This window comes from Lepidochelys kempii, chromosome 2 (genome assembly GCF_965140265.1).
Source record: "Lepidochelys kempii isolate rLepKem1 chromosome 2, rLepKem1.hap2, whole genome shotgun sequence".
NCBI classification, from domain to species: domain Eukaryota; kingdom Metazoa; phylum Chordata; order Testudines; family Cheloniidae; genus Lepidochelys; species Lepidochelys kempii.
In genome coordinates, this window is record NC_133257.1 from 257,057,635 (window position 1) to 257,076,195 (window position 18,561).

The window sequence follows — 18,561 nt, forward strand, 5'->3', positions numbered from 1 at the left end:
AGTCAAGCTGGAAGGACATATTGAGTGAGGTGCTGCAGGAATCAGTTCTGGGTCTAGTTCTGTTCAATATCTTCATCAATTATTTAGATAATGGCATAGAGAGTACACTGCTAAAGTTTGTGGACAATGCCAAGTTGGGAGGGGTTGCAAGAGTTTTGGAGGATAGGATTAAAATTCAAAATGATCTGCACAACCAGGAGAAATGGAGTGAAGAAAATAGGATAAAATTCAATAAGGATAAATGCAAAGTACTCCACTTAGGAAGGAACAATCAGTTGCATCATACAAAATGGGAAATGACTGCTTAGGAAGGAGTACTGCAGAAAGTGATCTAGGGGTCACAGTGGGTCATAAGCCAAATATGAGTCAACTATGTAATACTATTGCAAAAAAAGCAAACATGCTGGGATGTATTAGTAGGAGTGTTGTAAGCAAGACACAAAAAATATTTCTTCTACTATACTCCATGCTGATTAGGCCTCAACTTGAGTACTGTATCCAATTCTGGTGGCTACATTTCAGGAAAGATGTGGACAAATTGGAGAAAGTCCAGAGAAGAGCAACAAAAATGACTGAAGGTCTAGAAAACATGACCTATGAGGGAAGATTGAAAACACTGTGTTTGTTTAGTCTGGAGAAGAGAAGATTGAGGGGGCACATGAAAATAGTTTTCAAGTATATAAAAGGTTTTTACAAGGAGGGAAAAAGATAGTTCTCCTTGACCTCTGAGGATAGGACAAGAGGCAATAAGCTCAAATTGCAGCAAGGGTGGTTTAGGTTGGACATTAGGAAAAACTTCCTGTCAGGTTGGTTCAGCACTGGAACAAATTGCCCAGGAAGGCTGTGGAATCTCCATCATTGGAGATTTTTAAGAGCAGGTTAGACAAACACCTGTCAGGGATGGTCTAGATAATACTTAGTCATGCTATGAATGCAGAGGACTGGACTAGATGACCTCTCGAGGTCCCATCCAGTCCTACAATTCTATGATTCTATTCTATGATTTTATGTAAAATGGTGGTGGTATTGTTGATGATGACTTGAACAACCTTGTCCTGGCCGGATCAAAGAAAAGAAAAGAAAAGAAAAGAAAAGAAAAGAAAAGAAAAGAAAGATGAATTGCTCACAGTTCCAACATGTTTATATGTAGAAGAGACTCTTTCTGAGACCATAATGCTTGAGTCTGATGATGTAGGAAGTTCACATCTCAACCCAGTTTGGAGGCATCCATTATCCTCATTACAGTTGGTTGAAGAGATACAAACGGAAGGCCCTTGCAAACCTCAGAAGGATTTAACCACTAACGAAGGGGCATCAGAACTCAATGGGGAACTCTGAGTATCATATCTATGCTTTGTGTAAAGATCCACAAGTCTATAAGGAAAGGTTACTCACCCTGTGCAGCAACTGTAGTTCTTCAAGATGTGTGTTCCTATGGGTTCTCCACTTCAGGTGTGCAAGAGTCCCATGCACCGTCAACTGGAGATTTTCATTAGCAGTTTCCATTCAACCTATTCTTATGCCCTACACATCTTTGTGGCCCATGCCGAGGCTATATAGAGCTGCACAGGTGAACTACCCTGTGTTCCTTCTCTAGCACAAAGTCCCACCAAGAAAACTTCAAAGCAGAGGGGAAGGAGGGCAGATAGTTGGACACGCAATAGGGATACACTTCTTGAAGAACTACAGTTACTGCACAGCGGGGGTTCCGTCTTCTTTGAGTAATGTCCCTATGTACACTCCGCTTCAGGTGATTTCCAAGCAGTATCCCCAGGAAGAGGCAGCTTTGGAATAAAGTCTAGTACAGATGAAAGAATTGGGCTGCCCATTGCCACATCAGATCTAGAGGCATGATATAGTGTTTGGAGAAAGTATGTACTGAAGATCATGTAGTGGCCTTCCAAATTTCAAGTACTGGAACGTTCTTAAGTAAGGCCATAGATGTTGATTTTGACCTATTAGTGTGGACCAGAACCCAAGCAGGAGACTAGGTATTGGCAACCTCATAGCAAGTGATGATATATCCCAAAATCCACCTTGATAGTATTTGGGTAGAAACAGTGAAACCCTTAGATCTGTCTTCAGTGGAGACAAATAGTCTAGGACAGTGACTCTCAACTTTTCCAGACTATTGTACCCCTTTCAGGAGTCTGATTTGTCTTGTTTCAGAGTAGCAGCCGTGTTAGTCTGTATTCGCAAAAAGAAAAGGAGGACTTGTGGCACCTTAGAGACTAACCAATTTATTAGAGCATAAGCTTTCGTGAGCTACAGCTCACTTTGTCTTGTGTACCTCCAAGTTTCACCTCACTTAAAAACTACTTGCTTACAAACTCAGACATAAAATACAAAAGTGTCACAGCACAATATTACTGAAAAATTGCTTACGTTCTAATTTTTACCATATAATTATAAAATAAATCAATTGGAATCTAAATATTGTACTTACATTTCAGTGTATAGTACATAGAGCAGTACAAACAAGTCATTGTCTGTATGACATTTTAGTTTGTACTGACTTTGCTAGTGCTTTTTTTATGTAGCCTGTTGTAAAACTTGGCAAATATCTAGATGAATAGATCTCTGGAAGACATCTGAGTACCCCAGGGGTACTTGCACCCTTGGTTAAGAACTACTCATCTAGGAGACTTCTGAAATCGTTTGATCCTATCAAGATAGAAAGACAGTGCTCTTTTGACATCTAAGGTATGGAAAGAAGCTTCCTGACCCGAGTTATGTGGTTTTGGGGGAAAATGGTAAATGTATGGTCTAGGTCATATTAAACTCAGATAAGAACATAAGAACGGCCATACTGGGTCAGACCAAAGGTCCATCTAGCCCAATATCCTGTCTTCTGACATGGCTAATGCCAGGTGCTTCAGAGGGAATGAACAGAACAGGAAATCATCAAATGATCCATCCCCTGTCGTTCATTCCCAGATGGTACTTTAGGAAGGAATTTGGCATGTGGACATAGGGAAACTTTATCCTTGAAGAATACTATAAAGACAGCATCTGCCATTAAGGCCCTTCATGCCAATGCAATGGCTATTAAAAAGGCCATCTTCATGGATAGGTATAGTAATGAGCAGGTCACCATAGGTTAAAAAGGAGGCCCTATGAGACCTCTGAGAACTAGATTAAGATCCCAGACTGGAGCAGGGGCTTTTACTTGAGGGATGAGGTTCCCCAGTCCTTTAATGAACCTTACAGTTGTGGGGTGAGAGAATACTGAGAACCCTTCCACTAGAGAATGGAAGACTGATATTGCAGCTAGATTAATCTTAATAGAATTACTTGTTAAGCCTGTTTTCTTTCTTCACTTGTAGCAGGCAATCCAGGATAAGTGAAAGTGAGGAAGATTCCGGTGCAATTTGCTGTATTCACACCAACAGCTAAATCTGTTCCACTTCTGAAGTACTATGGATAGGTGCTTTCCTGCTGTACCTCTACTGAACAGGTAGACTCTATGTCCATGAACCACTGAGGAACTATGCCCTGAGGTGGAGAATCTTTAGGTTGAAATGAAGCATTTATCCCTCATCTTGAGAGAGAAGATGAGGGAAACATGGAAGATTGATCATCAGACAAAGAAACAATCAAACCATGCTTTTCTCAGTCAAGTAGGGATTATCATGATTACCTTATCCTTGTCCTGCCAAATCTTCTTCAAAGAATGAGAGGTGCTGGGGGAAATGTGTAACACAAGCCCTTTGTCCAAGGAAGGAGAAAGTCATCTCCTGAAGACTGAAAGCCTAGGCCCTCCATTGAGCAGAACAGACAACACTTCCTGTTTGTGGCTGAGACAAAGAGATCCACCTCCAGAGGTCCCCACATTCAAAATATGTCATCTAGGATCCAAGGGTGCAGCTCCCATTCATAGTCCTGGGAGAAGTGTCTGTTGAGAACATCAGCTGTGGAGTTTTGTATTCCAGGAATGCACATTGCCAAAATGTGAATATGATAGGCTATGCACCCATTCTATAACTTTATTGCTTCAACACAGAGAGAGGGGATCTCATGCCACCCTGTCAGTTGATATAAAACATGCAGGCTACTTTGTCAAAATCTTGATTGACTTCCCTCTGATCAGAGGAAGAAAGGAGACAGACATTTCTGACTGCCCTTAGTTCCAGCAGGTGGTTGTGGAGACTGGTCTCCTGAGGTGATCATCTGCCCTGGACTGTATGAACATTGAGATGTTTCCCTCCCCCATTTGAGTAGTGATGCATCTGTCATTATGGTGACCATCAGCATTGACTGAAGGAAGGCAATGCCAACCCCAACATTGTGGTGATCCTTCCACCGGTCTAGGGCATCTTTCATCTGGCATGGAACACAAACTTGTTTGGCTAAGCTGTGTCTGTGTGGTGAATACACTGTCCTGAGGCACCCCTGAAAGTACCAAAGGTGTAATCTTGCACAATCTGTGATGAAAGTGCAAGCCACCATGTAACCCAGGGAGCTGCAAACAGAACCTCACTGAGGACTGACGGCTCACTTGAATAGTCCTAATGAGGTTTGTTAAGATTATGGGAAGATAGGCCCTGGCAGTCAGTGAATCCAAAGATGCCCCAACTAAGTGTATTTTCTGAATAAGGGTCAACACAGACTTCCTGACATTGGGCTGGAAGCCTAATCTCAGGAACAGTGAGAGAGCCCTCTGGGAGGTCAACAGCACTTCCCCGTAAGACTGACACTTGAACAGCCAGTTGCTGAGGTATGGCAATACCACAATTGCCTCTTGACCAAAAGGAAATATATGATATTGGAAGTGATCTTGACCTATCACAAAATGCAAGTATTATCTGTGAGCTGGGTGTATGGAAATATGTGTCTTGTAAGTCAAGGGCTGAAAATCAATCCCCTCAATCTATTGCTGCCAGAGTCACCATCCTGAATTTTTAGCACTTCACAAATTTGTTTAGGAGTCTTAGATCTAAAATCAGTCTCCACCCTCCATTTTTCTTTGGTAAGAGGAAGTAACTTGAGTAGAAACCCTTCCCCTGTGTAGAGCTGGGACAGGCTCTGTTACTCCCAAGCAAAGGAGGTAGTTTATTCCCAGTCTTAGTATGAGCTCATGAGAAGGGTCCTTGAAGAGTGGGGATTTGACAATCTCCAAAACTCATTTTTCTGTGATAATTCACTCCCATGTGTGTCAGAATGGGGAGATGGGAAAACTGTTGTAGCTGGCAGGCTAAAGAATGGGGAGGCTTCAAACCCTTAACCGTCTCTTCAAAACTGATACTTTGATGATGAAGCTGGTTGTGTACTTGAACCAGATGGGTTTGTGTTTCTCTTCCGCTGGAACCTATGCTTCTTTCTCCGGGGTTTGATGGGTCTCTGGTACCTGGAGAAATGTATCAGAGGAAACCTGCTGCTGTATCATAGGAAATGTATGAGGTTGCTCATCAGGGTGACACTCTCTGACTGCTCGGGTGATGGTGACCTTTGCCTTGAATTAGATGAAGTTGGGGTCCTATAGCTCTGATGAAGAATCCAAGGGTACCAATACAGCCACATCTTTGTCCATAAGGAAACTGCATGGCTGCCCAAGGAGAAGGAAACCAGAAGCAAGGAAAGGTTCATAATAATTACAAGAAGATTGCTGCAGTCTGGTTTGAGAATGAACCTCTGATGAGAAATAGACAGGTGAGGAAGAAGGAGATCCCTCCAAACTTGCCTCAGAAGCTGATGAAAATAATACACATTCTTCTGAATAAGGACTTTGAGGAGTCTTCATTAATTGAGTTTCAGACCCTAAAGTTAGAAGTTCAATAGATGGTATTTATGATTCACCCATATACAGTACCAATAGTGGATTTTCAGCATAAGCCACTGGAGGTGATTTTGGATGATCAGATACAACTAAATCTGATGCTATGGTGAATGAAGGACCTGAAATAACTGGTACCAAAGCTGGAGCTGTATCAGTACATGCAGTATTACAGAGAAAAGAGACCTGGATGCAGCATCCTTGACCTTAAATGGCACCTGGGCACTTGGTACTGAATCCATGCACCCTGATGGAGCACATACAGTAGATGGTACCATAACATTCAGAGGTGGTACTGAAGCCTCAGAACGATCAGAAGATTTTCTCTTTAACAATTCTGAGCTCTTAGTAGTATGATTCAGGGCTTCTAAGGGCACTTTTCTATGTCTTGAAGTCCCTTTTGAAGCTTGAGGTGATCTTGCCTTCTTTTTTCTTGAAGGACCAGGAGAATGAAATCTGTGGCTCTCTTCAGCCAAAGATCTTTTAACAACCACAGTAGCACAGCCAAAGATTTTCTAACCACAGGAGCACTTCTTGTTGAGGGAATACTGGAAATAAACTGGTCCGAATGACCAGAATCGGAATCAGGTCTCATGGATCTGCCCTGGAGATATATACTGAGTTTAATCTCCCAGGTCATTTGAAACCAGTGGCTGAAAGAACAGCAGATTGCACATTTACTAGGAATATTCCACCCATCTAGATAGTAAAGACACTTTTCATGTGGCTGGTATAGCAACAATACATGAACGGCATGTTTTGAAACTGGATGATTTAGGAACCAACATAGCTGCTTGTCATCCAGTACCAATACCTAACTAAATGTTAAAACTAATACTAAAATAGTAACAGAAGACCTACTCTAAAGCTAACTGACAAAAAAAAGCTATTTACAAAAGACTGAGCTACCCAAGTTTAAAACATATACAAGTGTGCTTAAATTTGCCAGTATGGCTTAAAAGTTATAAAATGCTCTATTGACAAACACTCCTAATGTACAACTGGTATTTTAATGATCAGCACATGAGGAGCAACAATGTAGAGAAAAGAAAGGTCCCAGATTGTATCATAGAATATCAGGGTTGGAATGGACCTCAGGAGGTCATCTAGTCCAACCCCCTGCTCAAAGCAAGACCAATCCCCAATTTTTGCCCCAGATCCCTAAATGGCCCCCTCAAGGATTAAACTCACAACCCTGGGTTTAGCAGGCCAATGCTCAAACCACTGAGCTATCCCTCCCCCCTAGTAGAGTTCTTGCTAAAAGGAGTACAAAAAAAAGTGAGAGAATCTAGTGAAAAATTGCCAAAAGGGATGAGTTTAAAACTTTTATTATTCTCTCTGTATCAACTCATTTTTCATCAATCCACCACAAAAAAAATCAGAATATAAACTATGAGCACAGTTTATGTTTCATTTGGTGCCATTTCAATGAGACTTTTACAAAACAGGTAGTTAAAGCTCCTGTTAAAACTGAACTCTTAAATGTAACCTTAACTATGGTGCTGTGCAACATAATGAAAACAAAACCATATAAAATATTGTCACTTTACATCTTTAATATTCACACTAGATGGTTGCTTTATTTACTCTTACCCTCATCCCTTCAAACCGTGACAGTGCTCTTAATGGTCTCAAAGCTCGGAGAGTCCTAAGGGATTTCATGGCTCCCATATCGGAATATCCAAGTGAGTTAGCTATGAGAGTTACTAAAGAGACCTGAATGAAGACACAAAGTAAAAGTCCAAAATATTAGTGCAATCCTACCATCTGTTCCTTCTCCTCTTCTTCTTTTTTTTAACTCTTGCTTAAAAAATCTTACCAGTGGAAGTGTGAATAAACAGCCTGTATAGCACAAGTAGAAATGCACCTTAAATGGACACTGACAATTACAAAATAATAGGTGAAATCTTGGTCCTATTGAAGTTAATAGTAAAATACCCATTCTCTTTAGTGGTGCCAAGATTTCACCCAATACATTTTAACAAAACAAACGTACTTACCTGAGTTATTAATGCTACCTGAGATTATTAAAGATGGAGGAATTTTGAGTCCAACATTTTAACAGACTAATGATTTTCATTGCCCAAATTCAGACAACTTGAAGAGTCCTGATTTTCAGATGATGGGCGCTCAGCACTTTCTAAAAATCAGTTCCCCTTCAAAGTACATCCAAAAAAGAAGAGTGAACATTTTGTTGCTGTATCCGGTTCACAGAATTGTTCAAATGCAATACTTACATCTACAATTAGGAAATCAAGCCAACACCAGGCATTGGTGAAATACTTCCTGAAGCCATAAGCCAGCCATTTCAGAAACATTTCGAAGACAAAGATATAAGTGAAGACTTTATCAAGAAATTCCAACATGGTTTTAATGTTTTCTCTTTTTTGAAGATGAATATCTTCAAATGCCTGGAATAATAAAGATTAAATATAATCCCACTCTACAGAGTTTCAGTGGAATATTTTAATGTACTGAGATGAGAGATGTATGCACTTTTCATTATGAAACCACATGAAACCTGGACGTTCATCCTGCAAACAGTTACACATCAGCTTAACTTTACACATGTGAATAGTCCCAATGAAGGTGATCATTACAGATGGCTGAAAATACAGAATTTGTTTTCCATGATTTCGGAAAAGTTTTATTGTTTCACAGAATGGAATCCAGAAAAAGTTTCATTTGAAAAAATGCCAAAATGCTTTGCTAAGACATTTTTTGATCCAGAACAGCAAATGTCCTACTGTTCATTTATTCAGATTTTCACTGCATCATTCAGGGATGGAGGTGGGGAGGGTAAGTGGAGGAGAGAAGGGATCCCCTCAGCATTCCCAAAGTTGCTGCCAACCTCTGTCATACTGGAGTACTTCATTGTGGTGGCACGGCAACTGGATGTGGCTCCCTATCACCACTGTGACAGTGACTCCTTAGAAGCGAGAGAGGGAGTTGGGGACCACCTTTGTGATCCCACCTGAGATGGCAGCACCCAGAGTTGCTGCTCTTCCCAACATCGGGCCAGCAACCTAGTACCCACTCTCTTGCAAGTGAAGTTTACACCACCTTAACCAGCTCCTACTTTGGAGGAGTGGGACCAGGCATAGTATGCCTGTGAGCAGTGCTCAGAAGAAACAGCAGTTGCAGGCTGAGGTTATGGTGCTTGGGGACTGGGAACATGCTCTTGCAGCACAGGAGCTACCAATGGAGGCCTGAGAACACCACCATGCTCAGCTGGAGCAGCAGAGGGAGGAGTTCGTTTGAGGGCAGGCTGAGGCCACAGCCCTGATTCTGGGCACAATGCTGTAAAAAATTTTGGGTTCCCTAAAATTAATTTTTTTGGAGAAAACAAGTTTTGTCAAACATTTTTTCCACCAGCTGTAGTGATAATAGTGAAAAGAACATATTAGATACTGTGGAAGAGCTACAAAATATTACCATATGCAAGGAACAATCCTTGCTCCATATATAGTCAATCTTCATTAAAGCTGTATTTTGTGACACAAAAATCTGTTTGTGGCAAACAAAGTGGTTACAAGCGGTGAGATGTGGGATGAGAAAATGTAAAGATGGATGGTGGAAATGCCAACTCTGATATCTCTTATGCTTCCCCAAATCCTGCATCAGCATAAATAAGTCCTCTAAGTATCAAAGCTGAAAGGACTTGGTATGTGGTCATTGTTTTAATGATGAAATAATCTTACAATTTGTTGCTTGTTTTAAGAAGGGAACAGCAGGTTCTTATTTAGAATTGTGTATGCACTTCAGCTCTAGGAACCTTCCTGGAGAGCTGACATGGTTCTTCACTTAGGGAAGAACATCAAAGAAATCAGGATCTTACAAGCAGAATTTTGAGAGAGATCAGCAGCAGATGTGATGTTCCTCAGCTGCTTTACATGTTACATGTGGAAGTTTGGGAGTTGCATCATCTCTCTCTGTGAAAATCCTAATACAAGTACAAACAGGTGTCCCTGTTACAAATATAGCCCTGTTCTGCACTAACACGGTAAATCAATCTAAATTATGCGAGTTAAGTTATGTAAGAAATGTAATTTAAGTCAACATAGCTTAGATCAATTTACAGTGTTATGTTCACAGCGCTATGTCAATGGGAGATGCTCTCCCACTGACATAGCTTCAGCCTTTTGGGGAGGTGTAGTCCTGAAGTCAACGGGAGAGTGCATTCGCATCGACTTATCATGTCTTCATCAAACCAGCTAAATTGATGCCCGCTACATCAATCACAGCAACACTGATGTATCCCATAGTGAAGACAACGCCATAGACTCAGTCAACTACAGACCTAGATGACTATCACAAAGTTTCATTACAGGCCTAGAAATTTCCTAGATACAATCTGTGAAACAAACAGTAAAATTCCAAGGTGCGTCTAAGAAAATGTAATCCTAGAGGAAAATTAAGTTAGTTAAAGCTACTTAAAGGCCCCTCAATATGTAAGTTACAGAAACTTAGACTCACACTAAACCCATTCAGACTTGCACCAATTTACCAACTTGTAGCTTACAATGACCCATACACATACACACATCATTTCTGTCCCAAGGAATTTTATTTTTGGTGGACTCTAGGTGAAGAATATATTGTCAGATAGGCACAAAATTATGTTCTGGTTTAACTTGGATTTAAACTTGAAGAGTGGTCAGTTTGGATGAGCTATTACCAGCAGGAGAGTGAGTTTGTGTGTGTATGGGGGTGGGGGGGATGTGAGAAAACCTGGATTTGTGCAGGAAATAGCCCAACTTGATTGTCATGCACATTGTGTAAAGAGTTGTCACTTTGGATGGGCTATCACCAGCAGGAGAGTGAATTTGTGTCGGGGGGTGGAGGGTGAGAAAACCTGGATTTGTGCTGGAAATGGCCCACCTGATGATCACTTTAGATAAGCTATTACCAGCAGGACAGTGGGGTGGGAGGAGGTATTGGTTCATATTCTCTGTGTATATATAAAGTCTGCTGCAGTTTCCACGATATGCATCTGATGAAGTGAGCTGTAGCTCACAAAAGCTTATGCTCTAATAAATTGGTTAGTCTCTAAGGTGCCACAAGTACTCCTTTTCTTTTTGCAGTATTGTTGTAACCATGTTGATCTCAGGATATTAGAGAGATAACGTGAATGAGGTAATATCTTTTACTGGACCAACTTATGTTGGTGAGAGAGACTATCACAGAGTCAGGTCTATCCCCCCAGCCTGTCCCAGTTTCCTGGGTGTGACCCCTTCTGTGTGCCAGGCCCCAAGGACCTACACAGTTCCACAGAGGCAGGCCCATGACCTCCAAGACTGGCCCTTTGGCACCAGCATCTCCTGTCTCTCTCCAAGGATCCCTGCAGTGAATCCAGCCAAACCAGAGTTCTGTGGGAGGCTTGTACTGTGCCCCTTCAGGACACGATGCTCTCAGTGAGTATTTACAGTGACACAGGCAGCCTTTTCAAAACAAGGTAACCATTTATTAGTCACTGGCTACAGAATCTGAAAATCCTTTGCTGAACATAGAGAGGTAGAAGTTAAGCCATAGTCCATCCTGACCAAGCCAGTGCCTTGATGAGCCAGCCAAGTTGTGATGAACCCCATCTCTGGATCTCTCCCCTCTTTGTCCTGCAGATCTGGGCTCCCAAGTCCCTCCAAAAAGCCCCCTTCTACCAGTCAGCTGACACATTGTTCTCCAGCTCAGCTCACAAGTCCTGCCTGCTGGGGTTTCCTTTTGTTAGATATGATTGTTCAGTCACTGGGGTATCTCTTTGTCTCGCTGGACCCTCTGTTGATTTGGGTCAGTTTGGGCCAGTTTTTTAATGACTGTATTCATTCCTCCGCAGACAGCAAGGGGACACACACCCATACACCTCCTGCCTCCTGCACTGTTCCATGAGCAGTGTTAACCCTTTTGGACCCACTTGGAACATAAGAACGGCCATAGCGGGTCAGACCAAAGTTCCATCTAGCCCAGTATCCTGTCTTCCCACAGTGGCTAATGTCAGGTGCCCCAGAGGGAATGAACAGAACAGGTAATCATCAAGTGATTCATCCCCTGTTACTATTTTTTTCACACAATGCTCAGTCAACCTGTGGAACTCCTTGCCAGAGGATGTTGTGAAGGCCAAGATTATAACAGGGTTCAAAAAAGAACTAGATAAGTTCATGGAGGATAGGTCCATCAATGGTTATTAGCCAGGATGCACAGGGATGGTGGCCCTAGCCTCCGTTTGCCAGAAGTTGGGAATGGGCAACAGGGGATGGATCACTTGATGTTTGCCTGTTCTGTTCATTCCCTCTGGGGCACCTGGCATCGGCCACTGTCGGAAGACAGGATACTGGGCTAGATGGACCTTTGGTCTGAACCAATATGGCCGTTCGTATGTTTTTATGTTTGATTTTAATGAAGCATCTAAAAATGCTAATCTATACATTTGAAATAACTGCCACAGAAAAGCCACAGCAAAACCAATACACAAGCAGAATGGAAATCATCTGTCATGTGACTTACAGTACTTTATAGTCATTATAAAAAAGAAGTTACCCCATGCTAAGTAATTTTACCCTCTCCCAACACAGTCTGAAACGTCTACCAACCAGTCTGAAAATACATCCTTCTGCCCTAAGCAAAAAAGTCATATCTTGGATCTGAAATTAAAGCTATGTAACACCTCTGCATACAATTATAATTCAACCTGAGATGAGATTAAGTAAAAATTTACCAGTGCACCGCTGCTCAGCAGGATCATGAATATGATAAAGCTTTCAAACCAGCTATGTTCAACAACTTTGAAGCAGGTTTTCCTCAGGTTCCACCACGTTTTGCCTGGAAACTTTGTGGTATTCATCACACAGCAAGGGAAATGTCGAACACAACCTGAAAGAGGGACATGGGTTACATTAGTACCCAGGGCAGCCATGGAAATTTCTGGGTTCAAGGGAAAGTCGTTAGTCCCTCAAACTTGTCTGTCTCCTGTTTCCTCTTTCTCAGTCCTTTATTATTTGAAAGCAAACTACAAAATTATTTTTAAGCAATTAGGAATATCTTGCACCCATTGGTGAGCTACCTTCCAGCTCACTGGAAATTGGTAAGAACATTGGGAATGCTCTCGGAATGCTGATGGCTGGGTTTACAGAACAAAGGCAACACAACAGGATGGACCCTATGGCATTGCAGATTTACCAGCTATCTCAAAGCCATGACAAGCATTGAGAGATGGAAGAATAGCACAACTGGCACAAGGAGTCATTGTATCTTAGAAATTAGAGATAAAGATAATCTGTAGGGTCATCTAGTCCATCCCCTTTGACAGCAGGATTGTTCCCTACCTTTTAATTTCTAGTCATTTATCCATTCTATGTTCAAATGTACAAACTGACTGGGTTTCCACAACATAACTTGTAAGAATAGTCAACTGTCTAGTTGATCTTACAATTTAGGAAAAGTTAGGTTGAATATCAGGAAAAGTTCTCTTTCAATCTCAGCACATTACTCATATACTTTTTAGTACTTATTTAATTATAGCTGGGGCAGGTAGAACTGCCTATTATTAAGGTTGCCGAACACGTCCCATTATAAAACCATGTTTTCAGTTCCCTTATAATTTTGCCAAACTTTAACCATTTGGGCTGAAATTTTCCTTGCTGGGTGTCTGTCACAAGCCTCTGCAACCTTACTTTGGCCCTTTGTGCATATGGACTACGATACAGTCTTTAATTACACAATCACATACTTTTTTTCCCCCCGGGACCCCTGCCTCATTCACTGCATAAGGATGGACCTGCTCTGGGCATGAATAAGGGTTGTGGTAATGAAGAAAAGTGTTATCTGTAGGATCCTTGCCTCATTTATTCCAAAAGCCAAATGTTGTATAGTGCATGAGGCAGTGGACTGCAGGAAGAGAAAGGATGGCCTCATGGTTAAGGCAGGTGAATGATGCCTGGGGAATTCGACTATACCTCTGTCTCTGCCACAGACTTCTTATGTGATGCTAGTCAAGCCACTTAAACCAAACTTTTCACAGGTGGTCACTAATTATATGCTCCTCATTCTCTGGGTGCCTAACTGAAGACTCTGTGGGTCTCATGAGCAGAAGTGCTGAGCACACACAGCCAGTAACTGAAATTAATGTGATCTGTGCTTTGAACATATGAAGTGCTATATAGTGCTAAATACTCTGAAAAATCAGGTCGTAAGTGTCTCAAATTAGGCACCCAAAATTAGTGGATATTTTTTAACTTAATCTCCCTGAGTCTCAGTTTCCTATCTGTGAGATGGGGAAAATACCATCCCCTCACCTTACAGAGGTATTGTGGGGACACATTAACTACTTTTGTGAAGCACTCATGTACTATAGTTGTAAGCACCAGAGAAAAGCCCATGAGGAATTTAATAAGGCTGTCTTCATAGGAGATTTTGAATAGTGTACAGTAAATAAGGCATGGGACCACACACTGATCAACAAAGAGAAAACAAAATATTGAATAGCTGCTTATCAAGTGAGAATCATCCATTCTGTGCACTGAAGGATGCAGGAGTGCTATAGAAAAATAGTATGTAATCATGTAATTAAAGAATGTATTATAATGCATATACACAAAGGGGCCAAGTTAAGGTTGCACAGACAACTTTAGCTCTGCCATGTCCTAACTTTTGAGTGCTTCACTTTGAAACTTTAATAATGTTATTTTAACATCGTTTTTTGTGTGTAATTATTATATAACATGCATATATAATGTCCTAGGTGTGCATGTCATGGATATGTGTGTATAGCCTTGAGGAAGTCCTTATTGTTTACAAACTTCAAATACTTTGAGATGATTACCACATACCTACTTCTAGTGCGTAGGAAGAGGGTAGTATACTTTTAAATAGTTTGAGAGTCCTGTAGTGGTATTCACTGTGTTTTATGTTTTGAGGAGCCACCAGGACTAAGCAGAGCAGGAATATGTGTAGCTAGATCTTACACATTTATAAGTATTTAATAAATGTGGTTATTTGGGACTGAACTGCCAGTGCAGTTTCTTCATATTATTTTTGTTGTGTAAACAGCAAAATACATAACACCACCTTATTTCAAAAAGAAAAGGAGTACTTGTGGCACCTTAGAGACTAACCAATTTATTTGAGCATAAGCTTTCGTGAGCTACAGCTCACTTCATCGGATGCATACTGTGGAAACTGCAGAAGACATTATATACACAGAGACCATGAAACAATACCTCCTCCCACCCCACTCTCCTACTGGTAATAGCTTATTAAAGTGATCATTCTCCTTACAATGTGTATGATAATCAAGTTGGGCCATTTTCAGCACAAATCCAGGTTTTTTCACCCTCCGCCCCCCCCCCCCAACTCACTCTCCTGCTGGTAATAGCCCATCCAAAGCAACCACTCTCTTTACAATGTGTATGATAATCAAGGTGGGCCATTTCCAGCACAAATCCAGGTTTTCTCACCCCCCCCCTTTTTTAATCATCTTCCTTTCCAAATGCAAACAGATGGACATCGTACCAAAAGGACTGAAGGTAAAAAATCCATTACAATCTACATACCACACAGACTATGCTGACAGCTTGTGCCACACGCTCTCTAAGAAACTGCGGAATCACCTGATCAACATCCTCTACAGCAAACAGGGAAAGATTAAGAATGAGCTCTCAAAACTGGATACTCTCATAAAAAACCAACCTTCCACACAAACTTCCTCGTGGCTGGAATTTACTAAAACTAGACAAGCCATTTACAATCCACACTTTGCTTCTCTACAAAAGAAAAAGGACACTAAACTTTTTAAACTACTACATGCTACAAGGGGCCACAGCAATGGTTCCCTCAACCCACCCAGCAATATTGTTAACCTATCCAACTATACTCTCAGCCCAGCAGAAGAAGCTGTCCTATCTCGGGGCCTCTCCTTCTGCCCCTCCACCCCCACGAACATGATACTGTTCTGTGGTGACCTAGAATCCTATTTTCGACGTTTCCGACTCAAGGAATATTTCCCAAATACCTCTGAACAACATACTAATCCACAGAGGCCTCCCTACCAACATTACAAAAAGAAGGATTCTAGGTGGACTTCTCCTGAAGGTCGAAACAGCAGACTGGACTTCTACATAGAATGCTTCCGCCGACATGCACGGGCTGAAATTGTGGAAAAGCAGCATCACTTGCCCCATAACCTCAGCCGTGCAGAACACAATGCCATCCACAGCCTCAGAAACAACTCTGACATCATAATAAAAAAGGCTGACAAAGGAGGTGCTGTTGTCATCATGAATAGGTCGGAATATGAAAAAGAGGCTGCTCGGCAGCTCTCCAACACGAGTTTCTACAAGCCATTACCCTCTGATCCCACTGAGAGTTACCAAAAGCAACTACAGCATTTGCTCAAGAAACTTCCTGAAAAAGCACAAGATCAAATCCGCACAGACACACCCCTGGAACCCCGACCTGGGATATTCTATCTACTACCTAAGATCCATAAACCTGGAAATCCTGGGCGCCCCATCATCTCAGGCATTGACACCCTGACAGCAGGATTGTCTGGCTATGTAGACTCCCTCCTCAGGCCCTACGCTACCAGCACTCCCAGCTACCTTCGAGACACCACTGACTTCCTGAGGAAACTACAATCCATCGGTGATCTTCCTGATAACACCATCCTGGCCACTATGGATGTAGAAGCCCTTTACACCAACATTCCACACAAAGATGGACTACAAGCCGTCAAGAACACTATCCCCGATAATGTCACGGCTAACCTGGTGGCTGAACTTTGTGACTTTGTCCTTATCCATAACTATTTTACATTTGGGGACAATGTATACCTTCAGATCAGCGGCACTGCTATGGGTACCCGCATGGCCCCACAGTATGCCAACATTTTTATGGCTGATTTAGAACAACGCTTCCTCAGCTCTCGTCCCCTAAAGCCCCTACTCTATTTGCGCTATATTGATGACATCTTCATCATCTGGACCCATGGAAAAGAAGCCCTTGAGGAATTCCACCATGATTTCAACAATTTCCATCCCACCATCAACCTCAGCCTGGTCCAGTCCACACAAGAGATCCACTTCCTGGACACTACAGTGCTAATAAACAATGGTCACATAAACACCACCCTATACCGGAAACCTACTGACCGCTATTCCTACCTACATGCCTCCAGCTTTCACCCTGACCACACCACACGATCCATTGTCTACAGCCAAGCTCTGCGATACAATCGCATTTGCTCCAACCCCTCAGACAGAGACAAACACCTACAAGATCTCTATCAAGCATTCTTACAACTACAATACCCACCTGCGGAAGTGAAGAAACCGATTGATAGAGCCAGAAGAGTTCCCAGAAGTCACCTACTACAGGACAGGCCTAACAAAGAAAATAACAGAACGCCACTAGCCGTCACATTCAGCCCCCAACTAAAACCCCTCCAACGCATTATTAAGGATCTACAACCTATCCTGAAGGATGACCCAACACTCTCACAAATCTTGGGAGACAGGCCAGTCCTTGCCTACAGACAGCCCCCCAACCTGAAGCAAATACTCACCAACAACCACATACCACACAACCACTAACCCAGGAACCTATCCTTGCAACAAAGCCCGTTGCCAACTATGCCCACATATCTATTCAGGGGACACCATCACAGGGCCTAATAACATCAGCCACACTATCAGAGGCTCGTTCACCTGCACATCCACCAATGTGATATATGCCATCATGTGTCAGCAATGCCCTTCTGCCATGTACATTGGTCAAACTGGACAGTCTCTACGTAAAAGAATAAATGGACACAAATCAGATGACAAGAATTATAACATTCATAAACCAGTCAGAGAACACTTCAGTCTCTCTGGTCACACAATTACAGACATGAAGGTCGCTATCTTAAAACAAAAAAACTTCAAATCCAGACTCCAGCGAGAAACTGCTGAATTGGAATTCATTTGCAAATTGGATACTATTAATTTAGGCTTAAATAGAGACTGGGAGTGGCTAAGTCATTATGCAAGGTAGCCTATTTCCCCTTGTTTTTTCCTACCCCCTCCCCCCAGTCAGGCATGCTGGTTAAACTTGGATTTATGCTGGAAATGGCCCACCTTGATTATCATACACATTGTAAGGAGAGTGGTCACTTTGGATAAGCTATTACCAGCAGGAGAGTGAGTTTGTGTGTGTGGTTTTTGGGGAAAAAAAAAAAGGGTGGAGGGGTGGGGGGGTGAGAAAACCTGGATTTGTGCTGGAAATGGCCCACCTTGATTATCATACACATTGTAAAGAGAGTGGTCGCTTTGGATGGGCTATTACCAGCAGGAGAGTGAGTTTGTGTGTGTGTTGGGGGGGGGGGGGGGGCGGAGGGTGAGAAAACCTGGATTTGTGCTGGAAATGGCCCAACTTGATTATCATACACATTGTAAGGAGAGTGATCACTTTGGATAAGCTATTACCAGTAGGAGAGTGGGGTGGGAGGAGGTATTGTTTCATGGTCTCTGTGTATATAATGTCTTCTGCAGTTTCCACAGTATGCATCCGATGAAGTGAGCTGTAGCTCACGAAAGCTTATGCTCAAATAAATTGGTTAGTCTCTAAGGTGCCACAAGTACTCCTTTTCTTTTTGCGAATACAGACTAACACGACTGTTACTCTGACACCCCATTTCAGTGTGTTAATAAACACTCTTTAAAATCTTGTCCCATAAACTCATCCCTACAGACCTTTAACCATGTTTGTTTTTCTCCTTTGAATTCTGTCTAGTTTGTCAACAAGAAATGAAAGCAGTGTTC

General features: G+C 42.1%; 1 protein-coding gene across 2 annotated transcripts in view; it reads right to left on the reverse strand.

Annotated features, from left to right (window-relative positions):
• The window catches only part of LOC140906084 (sodium channel protein type 5 subunit alpha-like), a 90,816-nt gene that overhangs the window by 23,904 nt on the left and 48,351 nt on the right, over positions 1-18,561 (reverse strand). For both annotated transcript variants that reach the window (XM_073329592.1, XM_073329593.1), the window contains exons 19-21: positions 12,483-12,637; positions 8,011-8,184; positions 7,367-7,489 (exon numbers count right to left, since the gene is read on the reverse strand). In XM_073329592.1, coding sequence (XP_073185693.1) covers positions 7,367-7,489; positions 8,011-8,184; positions 12,483-12,637 — 452 coding nt within the window. The remainder of the gene's footprint in view (positions 1-7,366; positions 7,490-8,010; positions 8,185-12,482; positions 12,638-18,561) is intronic.